This window comes from Eptesicus fuscus, chromosome 8 (assembly GCF_027574615.1).
Source record: "Eptesicus fuscus isolate TK198812 chromosome 8, DD_ASM_mEF_20220401, whole genome shotgun sequence".
Classification (NCBI taxonomy): Eukaryota; Metazoa; Chordata; class Mammalia; order Chiroptera; family Vespertilionidae; genus Eptesicus; species Eptesicus fuscus.
In genome coordinates, this window is record NC_072480.1 from 12,628,630 (window position 1) to 12,649,648 (window position 21,019).

At 39.7% G+C, this 21,019-nt stretch overlaps 1 protein-coding gene across 1 annotated transcript in view; it reads left to right on the forward strand.

Annotated features, from left to right (window-relative positions):
• Nucleotides 1–21,019, forward strand: part of NEK5 (NIMA related kinase 5) — a 75,548-nt gene that overhangs the window by 32,966 nt on the left and 21,563 nt on the right. The window contains exons 10-18 of the mRNA XM_054719777.1: nt 118–251; nt 4,465–4,652; nt 8,001–8,067; nt 8,895–9,008; nt 9,938–10,024; nt 11,523–11,615; nt 15,183–15,263; nt 15,473–15,541; nt 17,264–17,387. Coding sequence (XP_054575752.1) covers nt 118–251; nt 4,465–4,652; nt 8,001–8,067; nt 8,895–9,008; nt 9,938–10,024; nt 11,523–11,615; nt 15,183–15,263; nt 15,473–15,541; nt 17,264–17,387 — 957 coding nt within the window. The remainder of the gene's footprint in view (nt 1–117; nt 252–4,464; nt 4,653–8,000; nt 8,068–8,894; nt 9,009–9,937; nt 10,025–11,522; nt 11,616–15,182; nt 15,264–15,472; nt 15,542–17,263; nt 17,388–21,019) is intronic.

The window sequence follows — 21,019 nt, forward strand, 5'->3', positions numbered from 1 at the left end:
GGTAAAGTGAACTTACTGTGCTGTGAAGTGTCCCCTATGTTTATACTCACACAAGCATCAGTGTTAAAGGTGTGAAAATTTTTAAAAATTGAAATTGTTTTCTTTTGGTTAAATAAGATTTTAAAATACAGAAAGTGAGATTCCAGGGGAAGTGCTTACCAAGATCAAGAATGTCAGTGCCAAATAAAACGAAGGATATAATACATGGATATGAATGGAGACCACCAGCTGGAACCCGGAAGCCCATATCTGTAAGTTGTACTAAACACTTCTTCTTCTTCTTCTTTTTTTTTTTTTTTTTTTTTTGCAGATGGTATATTCTACAGACCTACTTATACATGTTTATGTGGTACATTAATTTTTCTTTTTTTTTTATAGAGAGTGGAAGGGAGGGGGAGAGACAGAGACAGAAAAACATTAGTGTGAGAGACACATCAATTGGTTGCCAACCAGGGCCAGGGATTGAGCCCGCAACTGAGGTATATGCCCTGATCAGAATCAAACCTGGGACACTTCAGTTCACAGGCTAAACACTCTATCCACTGAGCCAAACCAGCTAGGACTGAAATCTACTAGTTTTATACTTACAATAACATCTTTTTATAATGAGTATTAGAGTGGTACTTTACTGGACAACTTCTAGCTGTTAGACTTTTTAAAGCAATGCTATATTTTCTTACAAGTATTCTATAAATTAGTTTTAGTTTTCTTTTTATAACTAAAATTCTTTTAATTTCTTTAAATAAATAAGGTTTTCTATATAAGACAAGTGAGTAGCATCGTAGCAAAAATATTATGCATTTCATACTCATTTAAAAATGTATTTTTTATTGATTCCAGAGAGGAAAGGAGAGGGAGAGAGAGAGAAACATCAATGATGTGAGATAATCATTGATCAGCTGCCTCCTGCATGCCCCACACTGGGGATCAAGCTAGCAACCCGGGCATGTGCCCTGACTGGGAATCAAACTGTGACCTCCTGTATACTCAACCACTGAGCCATGCCAGCTGGGCGTATTTCATACTCTTCAATCTGACATGTTATATATTATTGAGAATTGTTTATTATATAATTATCAATCTTTTCCTAGATTGTTTATGCATAGTTATTTGAATACACTTCCACAGAGTGTTGGATCTTTTTTAAAAATATATTTTTATTGATTTCATTTGTTTCCAGGAAGTTTTTTATTTCTTCCCTGATCTCATTGTTAACCCATTCATTGTTTAATAACATGTTACTTAGCCTCCATGTCTTTGTGTGTTTTTCAGGGTTTTTTTCTTGTAATTTATTTCTAGTTTCAAACCATGATGGTTAGAGAAGTTGCTTTATATTATTTCAGTCTTCTTAAATTTATTGAGACTTGTTTGGTATTCTAACATGTCTATCCTAAAAAATGTTCTATGTCTACTTGAAAAGAATATATATTCTGCTGCTCTGGAGATATCAATCAAATCCATCTGATATGGTGTGTCCTTTAAGGCTGCTTTTTCCTTGTTGATTTTCTGTCTGGAAGATCTATTTTTTGATATCAATGGGGTATTAAAATCCCTTCCTATGACTGTATTACTGTCAACTTCTTCCTGTATGCCCAACAGAATTTGATTTATACATTTAGGTGCTCATATGTTGGGTGCATAAATGCTTAAATGGGTTATATACTCTTTTTTTGGGGGGGGGTTATATACTCTTGTTGGATTGTTCCCTTTATCATTTACAGTGTCGTTCTTTGTCTCTTACTATAGCCTTTGTTTTGAAGTCTATTTTGTCAACTATAAGTTTTGCTACCACAGCTCTTTTTTTTTTTTTAATATATTTTATTGATTTTTTACAGAGCGGAAGAGAGAGGGATAGAGGGTTAGAAACATCGATGAGAGAGAAACACTGATCAGCTGCCTCCCACACACCCCCTGTACTGGGGATGTGCCCGCAACCAAGGTACATGCCCTTGACCGGAATCGAACCCGGGACCCTTCAGTCCGCAGGCCGACGCTCTATCCACTGAGCCAAACTGGTTTCGGCCCACAGCTCTTTTTTATTTCCATTTACATGCAGTATCTTTTTCCTTCCCTTTATTTTTAGTCTGTATCTTTTGTTCTGAGGTGGGTCTCTTGTAGACAGCATATACTGTATATGGGTCCTGTTTTCTTATCCATTCATTTACCCTATGTATTTCATTGGAGAATTTAAGCCTTTGTAATTTAAAGTGATTATTGATAGATACATATTTATTAGCATCCTATTCTTTAACTATGTTCCTCTGCTGTTTTTTCTTTTTTTTAAATGTATTTTATTGATTTTTTACAGAGAGGAAGAGAGAGGGATAGAGAGTTAGAAACATCGATGAGAGAGAAACATCGATCAGCTGCCTCCTGTATACCTCCTACTGGGGATGTGCTCGCAACCAAGGTACATGCCCTTGACCGGAATCGAACCTGGGACCCTTCAGGCCGCAGGCCGATCCTCCATCCACTGAGCCAAACTGATTAGGGCTACTGTTTTTTCTTTAAAAAGATCCTTTAACATGTCTTGTAATACTGGTTTGGTGGTAACAAACTCTTTTAGCTTTTTCTTGTCTGGGGAACTCTTTATTTATCCTTCAATTTTAAATTATAGCCTTGCTGGGTAAAGTAGCCTTACTTATAGGTCTTTGATTTTCATCACTTTGAATATTTCATGCCAATCCTTTCTGGCCTGAAATGTTTCTGTTTCGAAATCACCTGACAGTCATGGGAGCTCCCTTGTAGGTAATTAATTGTCTTTCTCTTGCTACTTTTAAGATTCTCTCTTTGTCTTTAACCTTTGCCATTTTAATTATGATGTGTTTTAGTGTGAGCCTCTTTGGGGTCATCTTGTTTGGAACTCTCTGCGCTTCCTGGACTTGTATGTTTTTTTCCTTCACCAGTTTAGGGAAGTTTTCTGTCATTATTTCTTCAAATAAGTTCTTGATCCCTTGCTCACTCTCTTCTCTTTCTGGTACCCCTGTGATGTGATGTTGGTATGCTTACTGTTGTCCCAAATGTCCCTTAAACTGTCCTAATTTTTAAACTTCTTTTTTCTTTTTGCTGTTCTGATTATGTGTGTTCTGCTACCTTGTCTTCCAAATCACTATTTTGATCCTTTGCTTCACCCAACCTACTGTTTTTTTTCCTTCTTGCATATTCAACATTCCAGATAATGTATTCTTCATTTCTGATTAGTTCTTTTTTTATGGCTTCTAGGTCTTTTTCATGCTGCTGTAGTTCTAAGTTCTTTGAGCAGCCTTATAACCATTTAAAAATATGTTTTTACTGATTTTTTAGAGAGAGAGAGGAAGGGAGAGGGAGAGAGAAAAACATTGATGTGAGAGAGAAATATCGTTTGGCTGCCTCTGACATGCCCCCTACTGGGGGTCAAGCCCGCAACTTGGCGGGGGGGGGGGGGGTCATGTGCTCTGACTGGGAATCGAATTGGCATCCCTTCAATGTATGGGATGATTCCCAACCAACTGAGCCACACCAGCCAGGGCCTTATAGACATTTTTTTGAACTCTATATCTGGTCAATTGCTTGACTCCATTTCATTTAGCTCTTTTCCTAGAGATTTATCCTGTTCTTTTATTTGGGGCATTTTTCCTTGTCTCCCTATTTTGGCTCCTTCTTTGTGTTTATTTCTATGTACTAGGTATAGCTCCCATGACTCCCAGTCCTAGTAGGGTGGCCTTATGTAGTAGGTGTCCTGTGGGACCCAGTGGTGCAATTTCCTTGATCACCTGAGCTGGGTGGTCCAGGATTGTCCCTTTTGTGGGTTATGTGGGCCCTCCTGTTGTAACTGAGTCTTGATTGCTATTGACCCCTTCATGCATGGGGTTGACCTTCAGTCTTATTGACTTTGAGGATGAACCCCCAACACAGTGTGTGAACTGCTGTGCAGATGCTGATCACACAGAGCAGAATTTGCTTTAGCAGGGTCAGTGCCTGTCGAGATCTCCCTTTGGATATGCCACTTGTGAAGCTAATTGTATCCTGATTTGATGTTGTCTAAAGATGGCCACTGGGTTTATTCGTTCTGGGGCCTCTTGGGAGGGATTTTGGTGCAGGTCAATGTCAGACACTGCCTATTACTGGCCTTGATCCACCTGTTTGGAGCTACAAAGCAATCCACAGTTTTTGGCTCACTCTACTGGGCCTGGGCATGAGTGGGAAGGATCAAACTGCACACCAAGGCTGGCTTTACCAGCTCTGGGCACAGAGGCAGGTCAGCAAAAGTCCAAGGAATGCTGAGACCTGCCTCTACCAGCTGGATAAAATATTTTTTTAATTCTAGGATTTGGAGATTCTAAAATTATTTTAATCTGGAAACAATTCTAGAGCAAAAACTACAAAATGTACCTTCAATGCCTTGTCTTAGTTATGGTCACTATCAGACTTTCAATTATTATAGATTTATATTTTTAAAATTTTCTTTTCTTATTAATCCCTCAGATAAAAATGGTAGAAAGGCCCACCAAACATGCTGGAGTGTGTGGCCATTATGATTATTACTATGCTCAACTTGACTTGTTAAGGAAGAGATACCATGAACCACATTACCACCATGTTTCTCACAAAGATACCAGAGTTAAGGAGAACTATAGTCAGGAGGAAAGCAGCAGTCAATCACCAGGCCAATGGTAATGTGATTGTCTAATTTAAACTTTGGTCCTCTGAAAATGTCTTGCTGTATCAACATTCTTTACTCTGCAATCCTTCTAAATTCTCCTAAAGTAAATAATCCAAGAAATTCCAAACTCTTCATTTCAAATACTTAATTCTAAGTTCCCTTGATTGTTTTTATTCATTTTTTGTTTTTATTAAAATGTTTTTCAATTACAGTTGACATACAATATTATATTAATTTCAGATGTACAACATAATGCTTAGACATTTATAAAGTGACTACTGCAATAATTCATTAACCCTTTTTCATCCAAGTCTGATGTAGCTTATCTTCTTACTCATGTGGCCATTTAACTATGAACACAGATTTATACTCTTGAATTTTTAATATCTTTTCTTCTTTTAGTAAATATCACTGCCTGGAACTCATGAAGATAGTTGATATGTATCATATTCCAAAGAGGTTATTAATATTCATCATTAATAATTGACTTATAATTAGATTATCATTTGAGACAAATTAGAAATTAAGATATATTTCATTCAGCATTTATATTTTTGGGATTTTTTTTTAGAATATGGATGTATTAAAAAGAAAATAATACAATTAAACTGCTGTTATGGCAGACTTTCTTTTTTTTAAATTTTTTTATTGATTAAGGTATTACATATTTGTCCTCATCCCCCCATTACCTTCCCAACCCCGCCCCCACTCATGCCCCCACCTCCCTGTTGTCTGTGACCACTGATTAGGCTTATATGCATGCATACAAGTCCTTTGGTTGATCTCGCCCCCTTACCCCCGCCCTCCCCTACCTTCCCTCTGAGGTTTGACAGTCTGATCGATGCTTCCCTGTCTCTGGATCATGGCAGACTTTCAAAGAGTTTGTTCCATAACAAATTTTTGCATATCTACAGTATTTTCTACTCTTTATTGCACACCAATTTCAGTGTTCCTATGTTCAGAATAATTGACACCCATCCACAGTCCTGAAGACCTAAGTTATTTTTTTTTTAATGGTCTTACCATCACATTTTTTTTCTTTCAGGGGTGAGAAATTGCTAACTTTTGATAACTGTGGTCATTATTTATTGTTGAAATATTGGATGAATAATGAAAAATACAAGACTATGTGATGGTAGGCCAATCAGATAATTAATGAAAAGATTAGCTATGGGAAAAGTACATGTTTAATTTTAAAAAATATTGGATGCTGTTATAATTTTATACATCTTAATAACACATTTTTTTTCTTTTTTAAATGTATTTTTATTGATTTCAGAGAGGAAGGGAGAGGGAGAGAGAGGTAGAAACATCAATGATGAGAGAACCATTGATTGGCTGCCTCCTGCATGTCCCATACTGGGGATCGAGCCTGCAACCTGGGCATATGCCCTAACTGGGAATCAAACCATGACCTCCTGGTTCATAGGTCAATCAATGCTCAACCACAGAGCCACGCCGGCTGGACCACAATAAATCTTGATTTTCAAAATAATCTCCTTAGCCACACAAAACTATGGAATACATCTCATGTTTGTCGCACGTATGCCCACTTTCTGTTTTGCTAAGAAAGAGGTGTTTAAAATAACACATTTTCAATAACCTCCATGATTATCAAAAGTTGTGTGTTCCACTAGTTCAAATTATAATATTCATATAGGACTCAACTAATAAGTATTTTACATAGGTGCTGCCACAATATCCCTTGCCCTTTCCCAGCCACAGAGCAAATGTCTTATATCCTTTGCCTAGATCTGTGAAACTATCAATTATTTTATTATAGATTGTTTTATCTCCCAAACTTTCACATAACATGGTAGAAATGTCCTTCTCTTTCCTGAATACTGCTGCCCATCATATGCTCCATCCTACAGTAACCCAGGATGCCCCTCTGATGAGTTGACTAGTAATCCCCTACTAATTGTTATTCCAGGCTCTCACTTCCAGCTTTCTCACTCTCTGAGTTCTGATTCCATGGGAATCAAGTGTTGATATACTTGTCTGGAGAAAGAGGAATCTGTGTAGGGTTGGAGTGTGTGTGTGTGTGTGTGTGTGTGTGTGTGTGTGAGTGAGAGAGAGAGAGAGAGAGAGAGAGAGAGAGAGAGAGAGAGAGAGAAGAAGAAGAAGAAGAAGAAGAAGAAGGAGAGAGGGAGAGAGGAGGAGGAGGAGAAAGGAGAAGGAGAAGGAGAAGGAGAAGGAGAAGGAGAAGGAGAAGGAGAAGGAGAAGGAGAAGGAGAAGAGAGGAGAGACAGAGAAATATAGAGAATGTATTTTGGAAAGCTCCTGGGTGACTGAAGAGTTTTTCTCATGGAGATATTGTTATGCCCACCACTTAGCTTCCTGAGAGACATGAAGCTACACATTAACCTCATTTGATTTCAGCATTTTAAGTGTCAGACACTGGCCAGACACCTGTACAGACCTAACCTACTCTCATCCTCATATCAATTCCTCTGAAAGAGTATCGTGCCCATTTTACATATGAGGAACGAAGGCCCAGAGACCTTAATAAGCCTGTCACTTCATCCTGTTTCTAAATGACTGACGTATTATCTTGACTCTTCATAAACTGGGGACTTCTCATCATGATGTTCCCAAAGGACTTATTTCTGAAATGACAGTTCTGGTTTTGGAGCCCTAGAATTTACTGGTGTTCCAAAGAACTTTATCATGTAGTTCACACTATGATCTGAATGTGGTAGTTTTTATTTAGCATCAGTAATTACAGAAATTCTTAGCAGGAAAAAAAAAAGATAAATATATAGAGAACATAGGTAGGTATAAGCTTAAAAATGGTTTGATCAGAATTGTGCTGGAAAAATACCTTAAACATTGTGAGAGACAGTAAAGCCTCATTTTTTATTCGTTAAGGATTTGTTTGCCGGCATGAGGAGCAGAGGTGAAGTGATGGGACACTGTCCTGCTCTCAAGGAGCTCAGAGTGTAGTGTGGGAAACATACCAGCAACCATCAGGCAAATCAGGGGTGACAAGGCTGTAGATTAGGGGTCTGCACAGAGCACGAGAAGGTCCTGATAGGGGTGTGTTCCTCTCCCCCCCCCAACATATTATGAACTGTAGAAGAATGGATTCCAGTCCTTCTGGGTCAGAACAGTTTTCTGGTTTATTCTCTCCTGTATCCCCAATTGTTACTATTCTCTTTATCTCCCTTTCTTTGTTATTCCAAAGATCTTCTTTTCCAATGTATACCTTCTGAAACTTTGAGCTACCTCTTGAACTCAGAACTTCAAGTCACAAGTGAACTGTGAATCTCATTATTAAGCTAAAAATTCACTTGTCAAATGGGTGACTAAGACTAGTTAAAATGTCCACTCAAGCTGAACATTTTTATTTTCTAAGGCCTGCTGAATACCTTCAGAGGAAATTTGAAGCTCAGCAATATAAGTTGAAAGTAGAAAAGCAATTGGTGAGTAAAATACCAAATATAAGAGGCAATCAGGAATTTCCTAATAGTGTCTCTGTTCATAAACATTAATGAATCCTTAAGTCAAATTTCATTCCATAAAAAAGATCAAGACTACCCTCCACCTTCCTTAGTTTTTAATAGTTTAAAGAAGAATAATGGGAATAGGCTTGAATCGGGGTCTGGGAATCCTGTTTTCTTCCCTGGCTCTATCACTTGCTGTGTGATCTTAGGCAGGCCATGCAGCCTCTCTGAGCCTCAATTTCCTGTTCTATAAATGATAGTTGTGGAGTAGATGAGCTTCAAGCTCCCCTTCTGTGTTGCAATTCTTTGATTCTATTTTATTAGAATTCTACACATTTTTAAAAAGTGACTATTATTTTTTACTTGAATTGAAAGTTAACCTTTATCGTTAAGTATAGTGTTAAAATTTGGGGATTGAGGGAGGTTGGATATGCATTCTATTTGTATCATTCTTATTTTGAACTTCTCAAAGATCCAGTTATATTCCCCTAATCTCATGCTCTAGGGGTTGCTAAACTTTTACTGAATTTTAATTTAACAATTATAAATTTCCAGTTCAGAAAATGAATCCAGGTATCTCATATGGTAGCATAAAATATTCATTGCCTTGGGTAAACAACACAAATGGTTTTATTAATTTTATTTAATTTTTTAATGTTTTGTACTTAAGAAAATTTTACTGCTCTCTCTAAAAAACTCTCAAATATGAGTTTAATTGTTTAAAGAAAAAGGTCAAGGTCAAGGTCAGATAAGAATATGTTTCCTAAAGCAAGTATGTTTTATAAATTATTTCATTCAAATAATAGGGTCTTCGTCCATCTTCTGCTGAGCCAGATCAAAAGAGACAAGAGCTAAGAAGTAACGGAGAAGCGCCTAGATTCCAGGAGTTGCCGTTCAGGAGAAACAACATGAAGGAACAGGTTAAAAACAGTCTGATGCCAGGGCCACCCTTGTGCTATATCATTGTCTTTTGTACTGTCTACGGTGCATGCCTGAGAGAGCCTGTTGCACAAATACTTGCTGGACAGCCTTGTGTGAAGCACCAGGCTGGTGGTTTTAGGAGATACAGAGAGATATAGTTCACCTTCTCTGAGAATGCAACATGGCTAAGTTCATAAAGGCTTTTTACTTTGGATTGATAAAGTAACTGCCATCATTAACAGTTTTGAAATTTGTATAGTTACCTGGGTCTGCCTTAAAGCACAGCAAACTGGGTGGTTTAATACAACAGAAATGCATTGCCTCATAGTTCTGGAGGCTAGAAGTCCAAAATCAAGGTGTTGGCAGGTCCACGCTGCCTTAGGAAGCTCTAGGGGAACCCCTCTTTGCCTCTTCCTAGATTCTGGTGGTTTGTCAGCAATCTTTGGCAATCCTTGGCTTACAGCTGCATATCTTTATTCCCTGCCACTGTCACATGGCGTTTCCCCTGTGTGTGTCTTCATATGGCCATCTTCTTAAAAGGACAGCAGTCATACTGGATTAGGGGCCCACTCTACTCCAGTGTGACCACATCTTAGCTTAGCTCATTATGTCTGCAATGATGCTCTACCAAATAAGGTCACATTCTGAGGTGCTGGGCGTTAGGACTCCAACATATCTTTTCTGGGGGAGAAAATTCTACCCGTAACAGGATTGTATATAAAAGTAGGATATATAAAGTAATTGAGATTATGTGTCACAGGGAGTGAGGTACCACAGCCAAAATATAAGGTGGTTATCATCTTTGGGAGCAACAGGTTTTCTAATTCTGATTATATATCCCACATTTTAAAACTGTAGGCTGTATAGAGATTATTTTGTTAAGTTGTTCACAGACATTTACAATTTGTGGATTGGGATTGCTTTCTAGGAATATTGGAAGCAGTTAGAGGAAATACGCCAACAGTACCACAATGACATGAAAGAAATTAGAAAGAAGATGGGGAGCGAACGAGAGGTAAATAAGTTCATTCTCCTAAAAGAAACAGCGTATTATTGACTTAGAGCTAACTAAATTGAGCAGGTGTTAAAAGTAATGATTTCATAGAAAAGATAACGTTTTATCATGCAAATTTTTAAATAGGAAAATTGTCAGATCTTATTGAAGCGTTGCTTTGTTGTGGTTTACTTCAGGCTACACAGATGATGAGGGCATGTGACATTCCCAGGAAGGGTGATTATGAAAAATGCTTGTTAATTGTTTCTCTCATGAATTAGTCAATAATTATTGACTGGGCAGCCACACTACACCAGAACTGGATTAGATGCGTTAAGTAAGTTCATGCCCATAGGGTGGGGAAAAAAACCCAGCATTTACTGAATTCTGTGCAGTTGAGATGATTCTTGAAAATCCCTTAAAGGAATCACATTGGAAGCTCATTCTTCCATCTTTTAGGTCATTGCTTTTTCAGTAGAACTCCTGATGAAGTAGCTGGCCTGTGTTTGGAGACCATGTTATATAAAAAAATACATGATATTTAGATACTAGAAACACCCTCCGTGCTCAGGAATGCTTCTCCTATGAGAGGCCTGTGGGCACTGAGACTGGACAAGACACAGCTGGGCGCCCATCTTCCTGGTACTTGGGCTGCATACTCATTGAGGAAACCATCACACTGCTGCTGAAATTGATCTTTCTCTTCCCGTCTCCCCACCCCTGAGTGCCTTAGATGAATTAATACTGGTGAAATGAGCAGATGGTACAATTCAGTTGTATGTACTAGAGCTTCACATGTTTTATCTCATTTACTCCCTACACGGAAAAGTTAAGTACCTCATCCGCACAAGGCAAACTAAATAAATACCTGATTCTAAAACCTCTGCTCTTTCTAGCACATGCTCGTCTCCTCATAAATAGTTGGAAAGATAAGACACACATGTATAAGGCAGTTTTTGAATAAGACTGAATATAGGTAAGCTCTGTGAGTGCATAGGAGGAAGGATGAGCAGCCTGAGGGTTTTCGTGGAAGAAGAAAGGTGGAGCCTAAATTGGGTCTGAGGAGTGGAGTTCAGAGAGGCAGGGCTAAGGAGGAGGCGTTCTGAAAGAACATGCAAAGGTTCAAACGGAAGACTAGATGTGCTGGGAGGGGCAGGCTGGAGGTGGTTCTCTTCAGAGCAGAGGCTTGGTTGATAGCGGGAAGCCTTACACCATTGCCAGCCGTATTTTTAAAGTAGATCTGTGATAGGAAACCTGAATCAAGGAAAGATGGAGAGTGGCCATTCCTAGAGAGACCATGAAATAAGCACTTGGGGGACTGGGGGAGACCAAGGCGGCCACAGGGAAAAGGAGCCATAAGCAGAGCTCTATCCAGCCACGGCCAGTGTTCGTCCCTGGGACAGCCGGTGGAAAGCATTTCCTGACCAGATCCCATTTAAACCCTGGCCAGGGTTCATCAAATAGCCTTCAGAACTGACGCAGAATCAATCTTGTTGACTGTGTGTAATTTGTGTTAAAGGAAGACTCAACAATAAGTCATAAAACCTATCTGGTGAAGAAAAGTGACCTGTCCATCTGCCAGGAGACACCCGAGGAAGAAGCACCTGTGCAGGTGATGGTGACTATTAGACATCTGTATACTTCCCAGGGAGTTTCCCCTCGCCTGGTGATCCTCACCCCGTATAGTGTAGTATAATCATGTGGAGAAATATCTAATCCAATGCCTGGTCTGGGGCGGGCCAGGCATCCTGTTTTCAGAAGTTGACTGGGTGATTGAGTGCGCAGCCAAGTTTCAGAACTGCTCTTGTGAATGTATGAAAGTTCAGCTTTCTGGGTGGTATTGAAGTCAGGGTCTTAGACACATTGGTCAGGAAATCTGACAGTTAACTTCTGTTACAACTTTACATTTTTGGAGAGAGTAGAGAACTGGTCAGAGCTGAATTGTCAAATGGCTCTTGAGAGGTCTTCTTCTTCTTCTTCTTCTTCTTCTTCTTCCTCCTCCTCTTCTTCCCCCTCCTCTTCTTTCTCCTTCTCCTTCTCCTTCTCCTTCTCCTCCTCCTCCTCCTCCTCCTCCTCCTCCTCCTCCTCCTCCTCCTCCTCCTCCTCCTCCTTCTCCTCCTCCTCCTCCCCTCCTCCTCCTCCTCCTCCTCCTCCTCCTCCTCCTCCTCCTCCTCCTTCTTCTTCCTCTTCTTCTTCTTCTTCTTCTTCTTCTTCTTCTTCTTCTTCTTCTTCTTCTTCTTTTCTTCTTCTTCTTCTTGGAGGTCTTTTACATTTTTTCTTCAAGGTGCCTCTGGGCTTGAGTTAGGGCAGGTGAGTTAGGGCAGGTTGAGTGAAGGCTGAAGGCCTCCTTGAATGTTTTCTTTTGTGAAAGACCCTGGGACCTTCACTTGTTGCCAGAGAGATCTAAAGTAGACTGAGGTTGAATTTGCACCCAATGAGGTAAATGGGGCTTAGGAGTCTAAGATAGTTGTATTTTAAGGAAAATAAAGCAATATGATACGTGTACAATTGAGACAACCAGACTACACAATCAAATCAGACAACCACCTTCACAAATATAAGTAAAATACAAAGTCACAGTTTTATTTGAGAGTTCATAGTACTTCAAGGCAGAAAAAAACCCTTCCCAAGGTAGCAGGGCAAACAACTAATAATGATTCAACCTGCCACATGCTTTAGTGAAGTACATACAAAGGCTGTGGTAACACAGATGAAGCAGTAGTCGATTCTAAGGGAAAGATGATGGAGACATGCTGTGCAATAGTGGAGAGAAGAGAACATTAAAAACACACACACACGGAGACACCAAGGAGAGTCATAAATTTCTGTCTTGAAAGGGATAGAACCACTTCCTAAAATGGGGACGAGAGTAGGGAGTGAGCTTGTGGTGGGGGACAGTGAAGAGATCCCTTTGGCCCTGGCCAGTGTGGCTCAGCTGGTTGGGTGTCGTCCCATGCACTGAAAGGTTGCTGGTTTGATTTCCAGTCAGGCCACTTGCCTGGGTTGTGGGCTCAATCTCCAGTGGGGAGTGTGCAGGAGGCAGCTGATCCATGTCTCCCTCTCAGATCTCTCTCTCTCCCTCTCTCCCTCTCTCTCTCTCTTTCTCTCTCTCTCATCAATTAAAAATCTAAAAAACATACAGTTCCCATTGGACATGTTAAATTGAACATGTTGATTAGAGAAGATCTCAGATTGCATACCTGCCTCAGGGCCTTTGCCCTCCTGCTCCCTCTGATGGAATATGCTTTCCCAGACCTTCATATGCCAAGGTCCTGCTTTATTCTAAGGCTTAAAGCAAATACTAGTAGTCTTTCCTGCATTGCTCTCACCCCTACTCTATGCCATTACTCTATTTTATTTCCTTTAGGGCAGGGGTCGCCAACGTTTCGGGCCTCACGGACCACTGGTTGGTGACCGCTGCTGTAGGGCACTTAACACTTTCTGAAATTATGCTGATACTTTGTTAACTCATTTATTACCCATCTTACTCCAGTAAGTTCTGTGTCAGCAGGGAACTTTCAGTCCCATTCACTGCACTAGCCCATTGGATAGTGTCTGGCCATAGTGGGCTCTCAGTATGATTTGTGGAATGAATCTTGAAGTGAAGATGATGCTAAGTAAGCAGTTGAAATGTGAGTCTGGAGGGATGTGGGATGGGAATGGGGGGACGAGGACAAATATGTGATACCTTAATCAATAAAGAAATTAAAAAAAGAAAGAAATGTGAGTCTGAAGCTCAGAGGGGAGGAAAGATCAAGCCTGAAGATACACGTTTAAGAATCATTGCATACTCTTTTATGGAAAATAAAGAACATTATAACCTGATGAATAAAAAGATAGATACAGAGGCAGTAAAGCACTGAACAGACTGTCAAATTACAGCGGGAAGGCTGGGGAGTGTTGGGGAGGGAGGAAAATAGATCAACCAAAGGACTTGTATGCATGCATATAAACACACCAATGGACACAAGACACTGGGGGGGTAGGATGAGGGCATGCAACAGGGGGTAGGGGAGGCTGAGGGAAGGTCAATGGGGGGGAAAAAAGGAGATATATGTACTAATATATGTAGTATTTTAAACAATAAAAAAAAATATTGGCAAAAAAAAAAAAGAATCATTGCATAAAGGTAGCTCTTAAATCCATAGGAATTCCTTAGACCCTCTTGTTCTGAGGAAGAAAGGAGCAGAGGGCCTAGGGCTGAACCCTGGGAAAGCTCAATATTTAAAGTTCACCTCTCAACTATCTTTGAAATTCTTTTTAAAAAAATATATTTTATTGATTTTTTTTTTTTTTTTTTTTTTTTTTTACAGAGAAGAAGGGAGAGGGATAGAGAGTTAGAAACATCGATGAGAGAGAAACATTGATCAGCTGCCTCCTGCACACCTCCTACTGGGGATGTGCCCGCAACCAAGGTACATGCCCTTGACTGGAATGGAACCTGGGACCTTTCAGTCCACAGGCCTACTCTCTATCCACTGAGCCAAACCAGTTAGGGCTATCTTTGAAATTCTTGTCAAGGTGTATAGCCCTCTCCTTCCTTTATACTGTAATGAGCTGTGTACCTTTCTTGTTTTCCTTATTAAGATCATAAAACTCTTCAGGAAAGGATCCTATAGTCAAAATTACATTTTTTTTATTAAATTAGGTTGTGTTGGACTGGATTAGAGTGATAAGCATTGTTGTATGGTGGAATTGTATGCATTGCAATGTCAGTGTTAAGTGTATTAATATTTTGAGTTAATGGACACTCCCCCAAGTTTTAGTGAATTATTAGTAAAGGCATGTTTTTATTTTCAAATCAATCATTGGATTCAATCCAGAAATTAAATCATGTAAACATACCATGCTGTGATTTCAGATGGTATCCTATATAATAAAAGTGTAGCATGCAAATTGTCCCCTCGACTGGAGTTCTTCCAGGAGTTCGACAAGGGGGTGGGCCAGCTGGGGGAAGGGAGGGAGGCCCCGGCCAGCAGCACTGGCAGGCAGCTGGGGGAATGGAGGGAGGCCCTGGCGCTAGCAGGTAACTGGGGGAAGGGAGGGAGGCCCCGGCAGGCAGCCGGCAACTGCTAGGGAACCTACCAGTGCACGAATTTCGTGCACTGGGCTTCTAGTGAAAATATAATTGTTTGATCAATATGAAATGCTATATGTTAATTTTTCTCTAAACTTTCAGGGTATTGAAAAAGACTTGAAAAAAATTAGACTTCAGAACATAAAGGAAAGTAAAATTCCAGAACAAAAATATAAAGCTAAGGTAATAAACATTTTGTCTTTGGTTTCATATTAAGGTAGCTGGCTAGGGGCACAATCTGGGTTGCCTCCAGGATTTTCCTCCTACTAGTTTACAGAATTGCTTTGTTTTGTAATGTTAGACTATTGGTTTTAAGTATCTATAATGTCAAATAGTTATAATTTGAAGGTTTTTATTGGATTGCTAAACTAAGATTTTTTTCTTTCTTCTAGAGAGGAGTAAAGTTTGAAATTAATTTAGACAAATGTATTTCTGATGAAAATATTCTTGAAGAGGAAGAGGTATGTCATTAAGTACATATTTCCATTAGTAGGCATGAGAAAATGAGTATCTTAGTAGCATGTTTAATGACATTTTTTCATAGGGGGAAGGAGAATTTTCTTAAATCTTCCTAGAAGGATCTCTGGTGTTCAAATAAGTGTTCCAAAATACTTCATCTTCTCATTCTTTTTGTACTTGAGGTTATTCCCTTAAATGGACCATTTCAACTTAATATATTTTTCTTTTATAAAGTATTTATTTTCCTATAATATTAACTTTTAATAGCATAATTAAAATAGAAGACATAATACATAGTCAACAACTAATATACTTGCCTAAAAAATTGAGCAGGTACCCTGAAACCATACACATTTATTTCAGGTCTTTACACTGGTCTTTTGGGTAAAGCTCAGTCATGCATTTGGGCTCTCATTGTAACATTTTTAATGTTATAATTTCTTTCTGATTTGTGTGTGTGTGTGTGTGTGTGTGTGTGTGTGTGTGTGGTGAAGGACCAGTATTTTTTTTAATAGACTTTCATGTTGTAGAACAGTCATGGCAAAGTTGAATGGAAGGTACAGAGATTTCCCACATATCGCTGCCCCCACGAATGCACAGCCTCCCCTATCATCAACATCCCCCACAGGAGTGGAAGATGTGTTACAATTGATTAATCTACAGTGACACTGGGGTTCACTCTTGGGATTGTACATGGTATGTGTTTGGAAAAATAGATAATTACATGTACCCACCATGTAATATCATGCCAAGTATTTTCACTGCCCTAAAAACCCTCTGGGCTCCACCTATCTTTCAGATTTGCACTAGCATTTTGCTACATAAGACTTCATTAGAGTGGTAATAACTAGCACTCACCCCTGTTTAACCATTAAGTCTCTAAGTGTCCCAGAGCTGTGAGTATCAGAGGGGAGCAGATATGGGACTGTTTCTTGGTGGGAACCTGAGGAGTGATACACCCACAGTGCTTCTGTGAAGTGAGGCACTAACGCTGACCTGCTAGAATAAAAGAATAGAATAAAAAAAGTTTTATCTACCAGAGTGTTCATCCTTTATTATTCTATGTTTTGATATGCTTGAAACACAGTGATCGCCCTAACCGGTTTGGCTCAGTGGCTAGAGCGTCGGCCCGCAGACTCAAGGGTCCCAGGTTCGATTCTGGTCAAGGGCATGTACCTTGGTTGTGGGCACATCCCCAGTAGGGAGTGTGCAGGAGGCAGCTAATCGATGTTTCTCTCTCATCGATGTTTCTAACTCCCTATCCCTCTCCCTTCCTCTCTGTGAAAAATCAATAAAATATAAAAAAAAAATTAAAAAAATTAAAAAAAAGAAAAGAAACACAGTGATCATTTTTGTTTTGATTATGGAGTATGTATTAGGAGCAGTTTTGGGGACCCAATTAGGAATGTTGTATACTTAAAACAGGGCATGGAGCAGATAACCTTGAGAATGCTGTAAAATGAAGTATAGTAGAATATTATAGAAGACAGGAAGTCTGGATAAAAGTAAGTTGCCATATGATCACTGCTCGTCACTATTGACAAGGAAAAGAAATTAAAACACTCTTGTTTCTATCTTGTTCCAACATAGTTCCACTTTTAAAACTTTACTGACTTATTTGTTCAATATAGATATGTTAAATATAAAAGTTATTGCTGGGAACACAAACATTTTTTTTTCTAAATATGGCTTATTTCTCTTGAAACACTATGGAATTGCTTTAGGCCATAGACATACTAAATGAAACTTTGACCTTTGAGGATGGCATGAAGCTTAAGGAAAATAAATGTATAAAGGACCATGAGGATTATACAGATGAAGCATTTGAAAAACTCTGCTCAGAAGCAGGTACGTGTACCTAAAAAGTGGTAGATGAGAAGGAACTGTTTTGTTATCGGTCCATCTCAAACTCTCCCCTGCACTGTCCCCTGTCCCCTTGCTCTCCCTGAGCTGGGCAGAGACCTGGCTCGCTGCCTCTGCCTACCCCTCGGGGTCCAAGCTCCCTGAGACTTAGCCCTCCTCTCTTGCTCCATCCATACTGTCTCCTTGGGCAGTTTCACCCACTCCTTCAGCTTCAGTTCTCCCAGCCAGCAGCTCCACATGCATCCATTTTTTTGCATTATCTGCTGGAAAGCTCCCTGGACAAGTCCCACTAGCGTCTCAAACTCAGCGTGTGTGCAGTCAAACGTGTGCACATTTCCTTCTTGTGATCCTTTACTTGGGGTAACGCTGCGCCAGGCTGACAGTTCCCGCTACTCTGGGTGGTTTCTACTCTGAAATGTCTGTGGTGAGTTCCTCCTCCTTCACCCACTCTGCCGCTGGTTTAGGGCCCTGTCGTCTCTGAGCAGTGTGCGTGATAGAAAATGCGTGGGTGTTGGAGACAAGCAGGAGTTGGAATCCCAGCTGGCACTGCCACTTTCTGGTTGTGTTCCTTAAACCCTCTGCATTTCGGTCTCCTCCTAGGGCCAGGGGTGATAGCACCTGCCACGTAGGCTCATTGTGAGAAATTTGGTATGTAAAGCACCTGGCACATGCTAGGTGCTCAATACATGCTATTATGTTTTCCCTTTCTCTTCCCCTTGCCGAATTGGCCATGTGTCTCCTTTTCTCTAGTATTTCCCTTCTGTTCTCCGAGTGATTGCTAGTTATCTTATCATATTATTACTCTACTCAAGTGTTTTTATTTTGTTTTGATAATACCTATAGGATACAGTCCGTTGACACTGAGTGGCCTGATCCTGTGGTGACCCACTTTCCTGCCCCAGCACCCTCTTTCCTTCCACTGATGATGGGACCCATACCTGACGGTGTGAGCATTCTATACCCTGGCTTGGCTCAACTTCCACTTCCTAGAGTAATACACTTTTCCTTCCATCCATCTGGAAAAATCTTTATTCAATTCAGCAGGCTTCTTCTTGGTCATCTCCCTTGTGCCACAGACTGTGCTAGGTGGCAGGGAATCTCAAAGATGAAGGAGACCTCAAAGTCACAGCGGTGCCATGAGCCAAAGAAAAGAGGCACAAATATGTGTTCTGAGCCTAAAATGCTCTTTAAAGGGGTTACCTCAGTGGTTTTGAAAGAGCTGTGATTGGAGCTAGCAAGCAGGCTCAGACTGTGCCATACATGACCAATTGCTTATGCCTATGGCTAGGTAAAAAGTTCACTTTTTAATAGAGAATTCAGTGATGCACAGCCAGTCCCAGGAACTGCAGCAGGTTCAAAAGTTCAGTTTCACGTGCTGTTTTGTTCTCGTTGTTTTCAGTCTACATTGAAAATCTTTTGTTTAAAGTAGCCACCTTCATTAATTACCTTGGTTGGGGTTATAATTGAAACTTTGTTGGCTAGAACTTCTGGATAACTGGCTGTAGCCTCTCCATCAGCATTTGATTCACTTTGCACTTTTATGTTATGGAGGTGGTCTCTTTCCTTAAACCTGATTAACCAACTCTGCTAGTTTCAGACTCTTCTGCAGCTTCCTCACGTCTCTCGGCCTGCATGGAATTGAAGAGCATTAGGGCCTTGCTCTGGATTAGGCGTTGGCTTAAGGGAATGTGTGGCTAGTGTGCTCTCAATCCAGACCACTACAGCTTTCTCCAGATCAGCCATAGGCTGTTTCCTGTCATTCCTATCTCTGAGTAGAACTTTCAATTTCCTTCAAGAACTTAGCTTTTGCATTCATAACTTGGCTAGTTGTTTGGTCTAAGAGGCCTGCTTTTTGGCCTATCTTGGCTTTTGACATGTCTTCCTCACTAAGCTTAATAATTTCTAGTGTTCATTTAAAGTGAGGCATGTGCAATTCACTCTTTCACCTTAACACTTGGAGGTGATTGTAGGGTTATTAATTGGCCTAATTTCAATATTGTTGTGTCTCAGAGAATAGGGAGACCTGAGGAAAAGAAGAGAGATGGGGAATGGCCAGTCAGGTGGAGTAGTCAGAACACATACTACATTAATTAATTAAGTTCACTTCTTTATCTGGGTGCAATTTGTGGCACTCCAAAGCAACTACAATGGTAACATCAAAGGTCACTGAATACAAGTCAATAATATTGTGATACGTTTGCACAATGTCGGATGATTACTAGACTTAGTGTGGTGGCCACATTTTAAGGTATATAAATGTCAAATCACTATATTGTACACATAAAACTAATATAATATTGTATGCTAACTATACTTACATTTTAAAAATTATGATTACAGATCATCATAACAAATAATAATGAAAATATTGTGCAAATTACCAAAATGGGGCACTTAGACATGTAGTGAGCAAATGCTGTTGGGAAAATGGTGCCATTAGACTTGCTGGACTCAGGATTGCACAAACCTTTAATTTGTAAAAAACAAACAAAACCACAATATCTGCCAAGTGCAATAAAGCACATTGCAATAAAACTAGGTATGCCTGTGTATCATGTACAGTGAGGTCAGTAGAGATAATGTAATGATCTCAATTTGGAACATATTAAGGTTCAGGTCTTTAAGAGCATCCGTTGGAGATGTTTAGAAGACACCAGCTGTGTAAGACCTAAGCCTTGGGCCTAATTAGGGCTTCTCAAGCCTATACTGTACACACTATTTCAGCCTCGGTGGTGGTTGGAAATACCTAACTAAGCAAAGGAACTAGAGTGAGAAGGAAATTGAGCTTACGACAGACCCTAGTAATATTTAGACAAGTTTTGAGAGAATCAGGAGAGTACAGCCAAAGAAGGACAGAAAGTTCTAGAAGGAGGTAAAGGGGTTGGCAGCATTAACTGGAAGAGGAAGGCCAAGTGAAGCAGTTCGATTAACAGCATGGGGTTTGGCCATCAGGAGCCCTTGTGCCTCAGTGAAGGCAGTTCAGTGAAGGATGTATTTCAAGGCTACTGTTTGCATTAGTTTGCTGGGAAGAGAAGAGAGTGGATTGTATGTCTCAAAAGACATAGCTGCCCCCCCCTTTTTTTTAATTAAAAAAAGAAAGTAAATTGCATTCCTGGACTTATTATCAGGCTGAACAATTTTTCCATGTGATTATTGGCCATCTATATTTCTGTGGTGGGTTATGTGCTCATGTCCCTTATTCATTTCATTCCACTGAAAATGGCCTGTGTTTTTTTTAAATAAGACATTTAAATTAAACTCTTGCCTAACTTGAGGTACTAAAACATCACTTGAATAAATGGAGAGAAATAACAGTTATTTATTGGAAGCGTTCTTTTCAAATATATGGATTTTTTGGCAATTTCAATCAAAATCACATAAGGATTTTTTTTGGTGTGTGTGGTATGAGGAGATCTCGACAGATTGGAGAATCTTACAGATTTTTAACTAGCCAAAAAAATTAGAAAAGAAGACCAGTGAAGGGTCATGTACCCTTCCAAGTAACAAGATATGTAAATTATAGTCATTGAAACAATATAATACTAGCACCAGAATAGATAAAATAGTGAAAAGAAAAGATAGATTAAAAACAAACCCTAAGCCCTAACGGTTTGGCT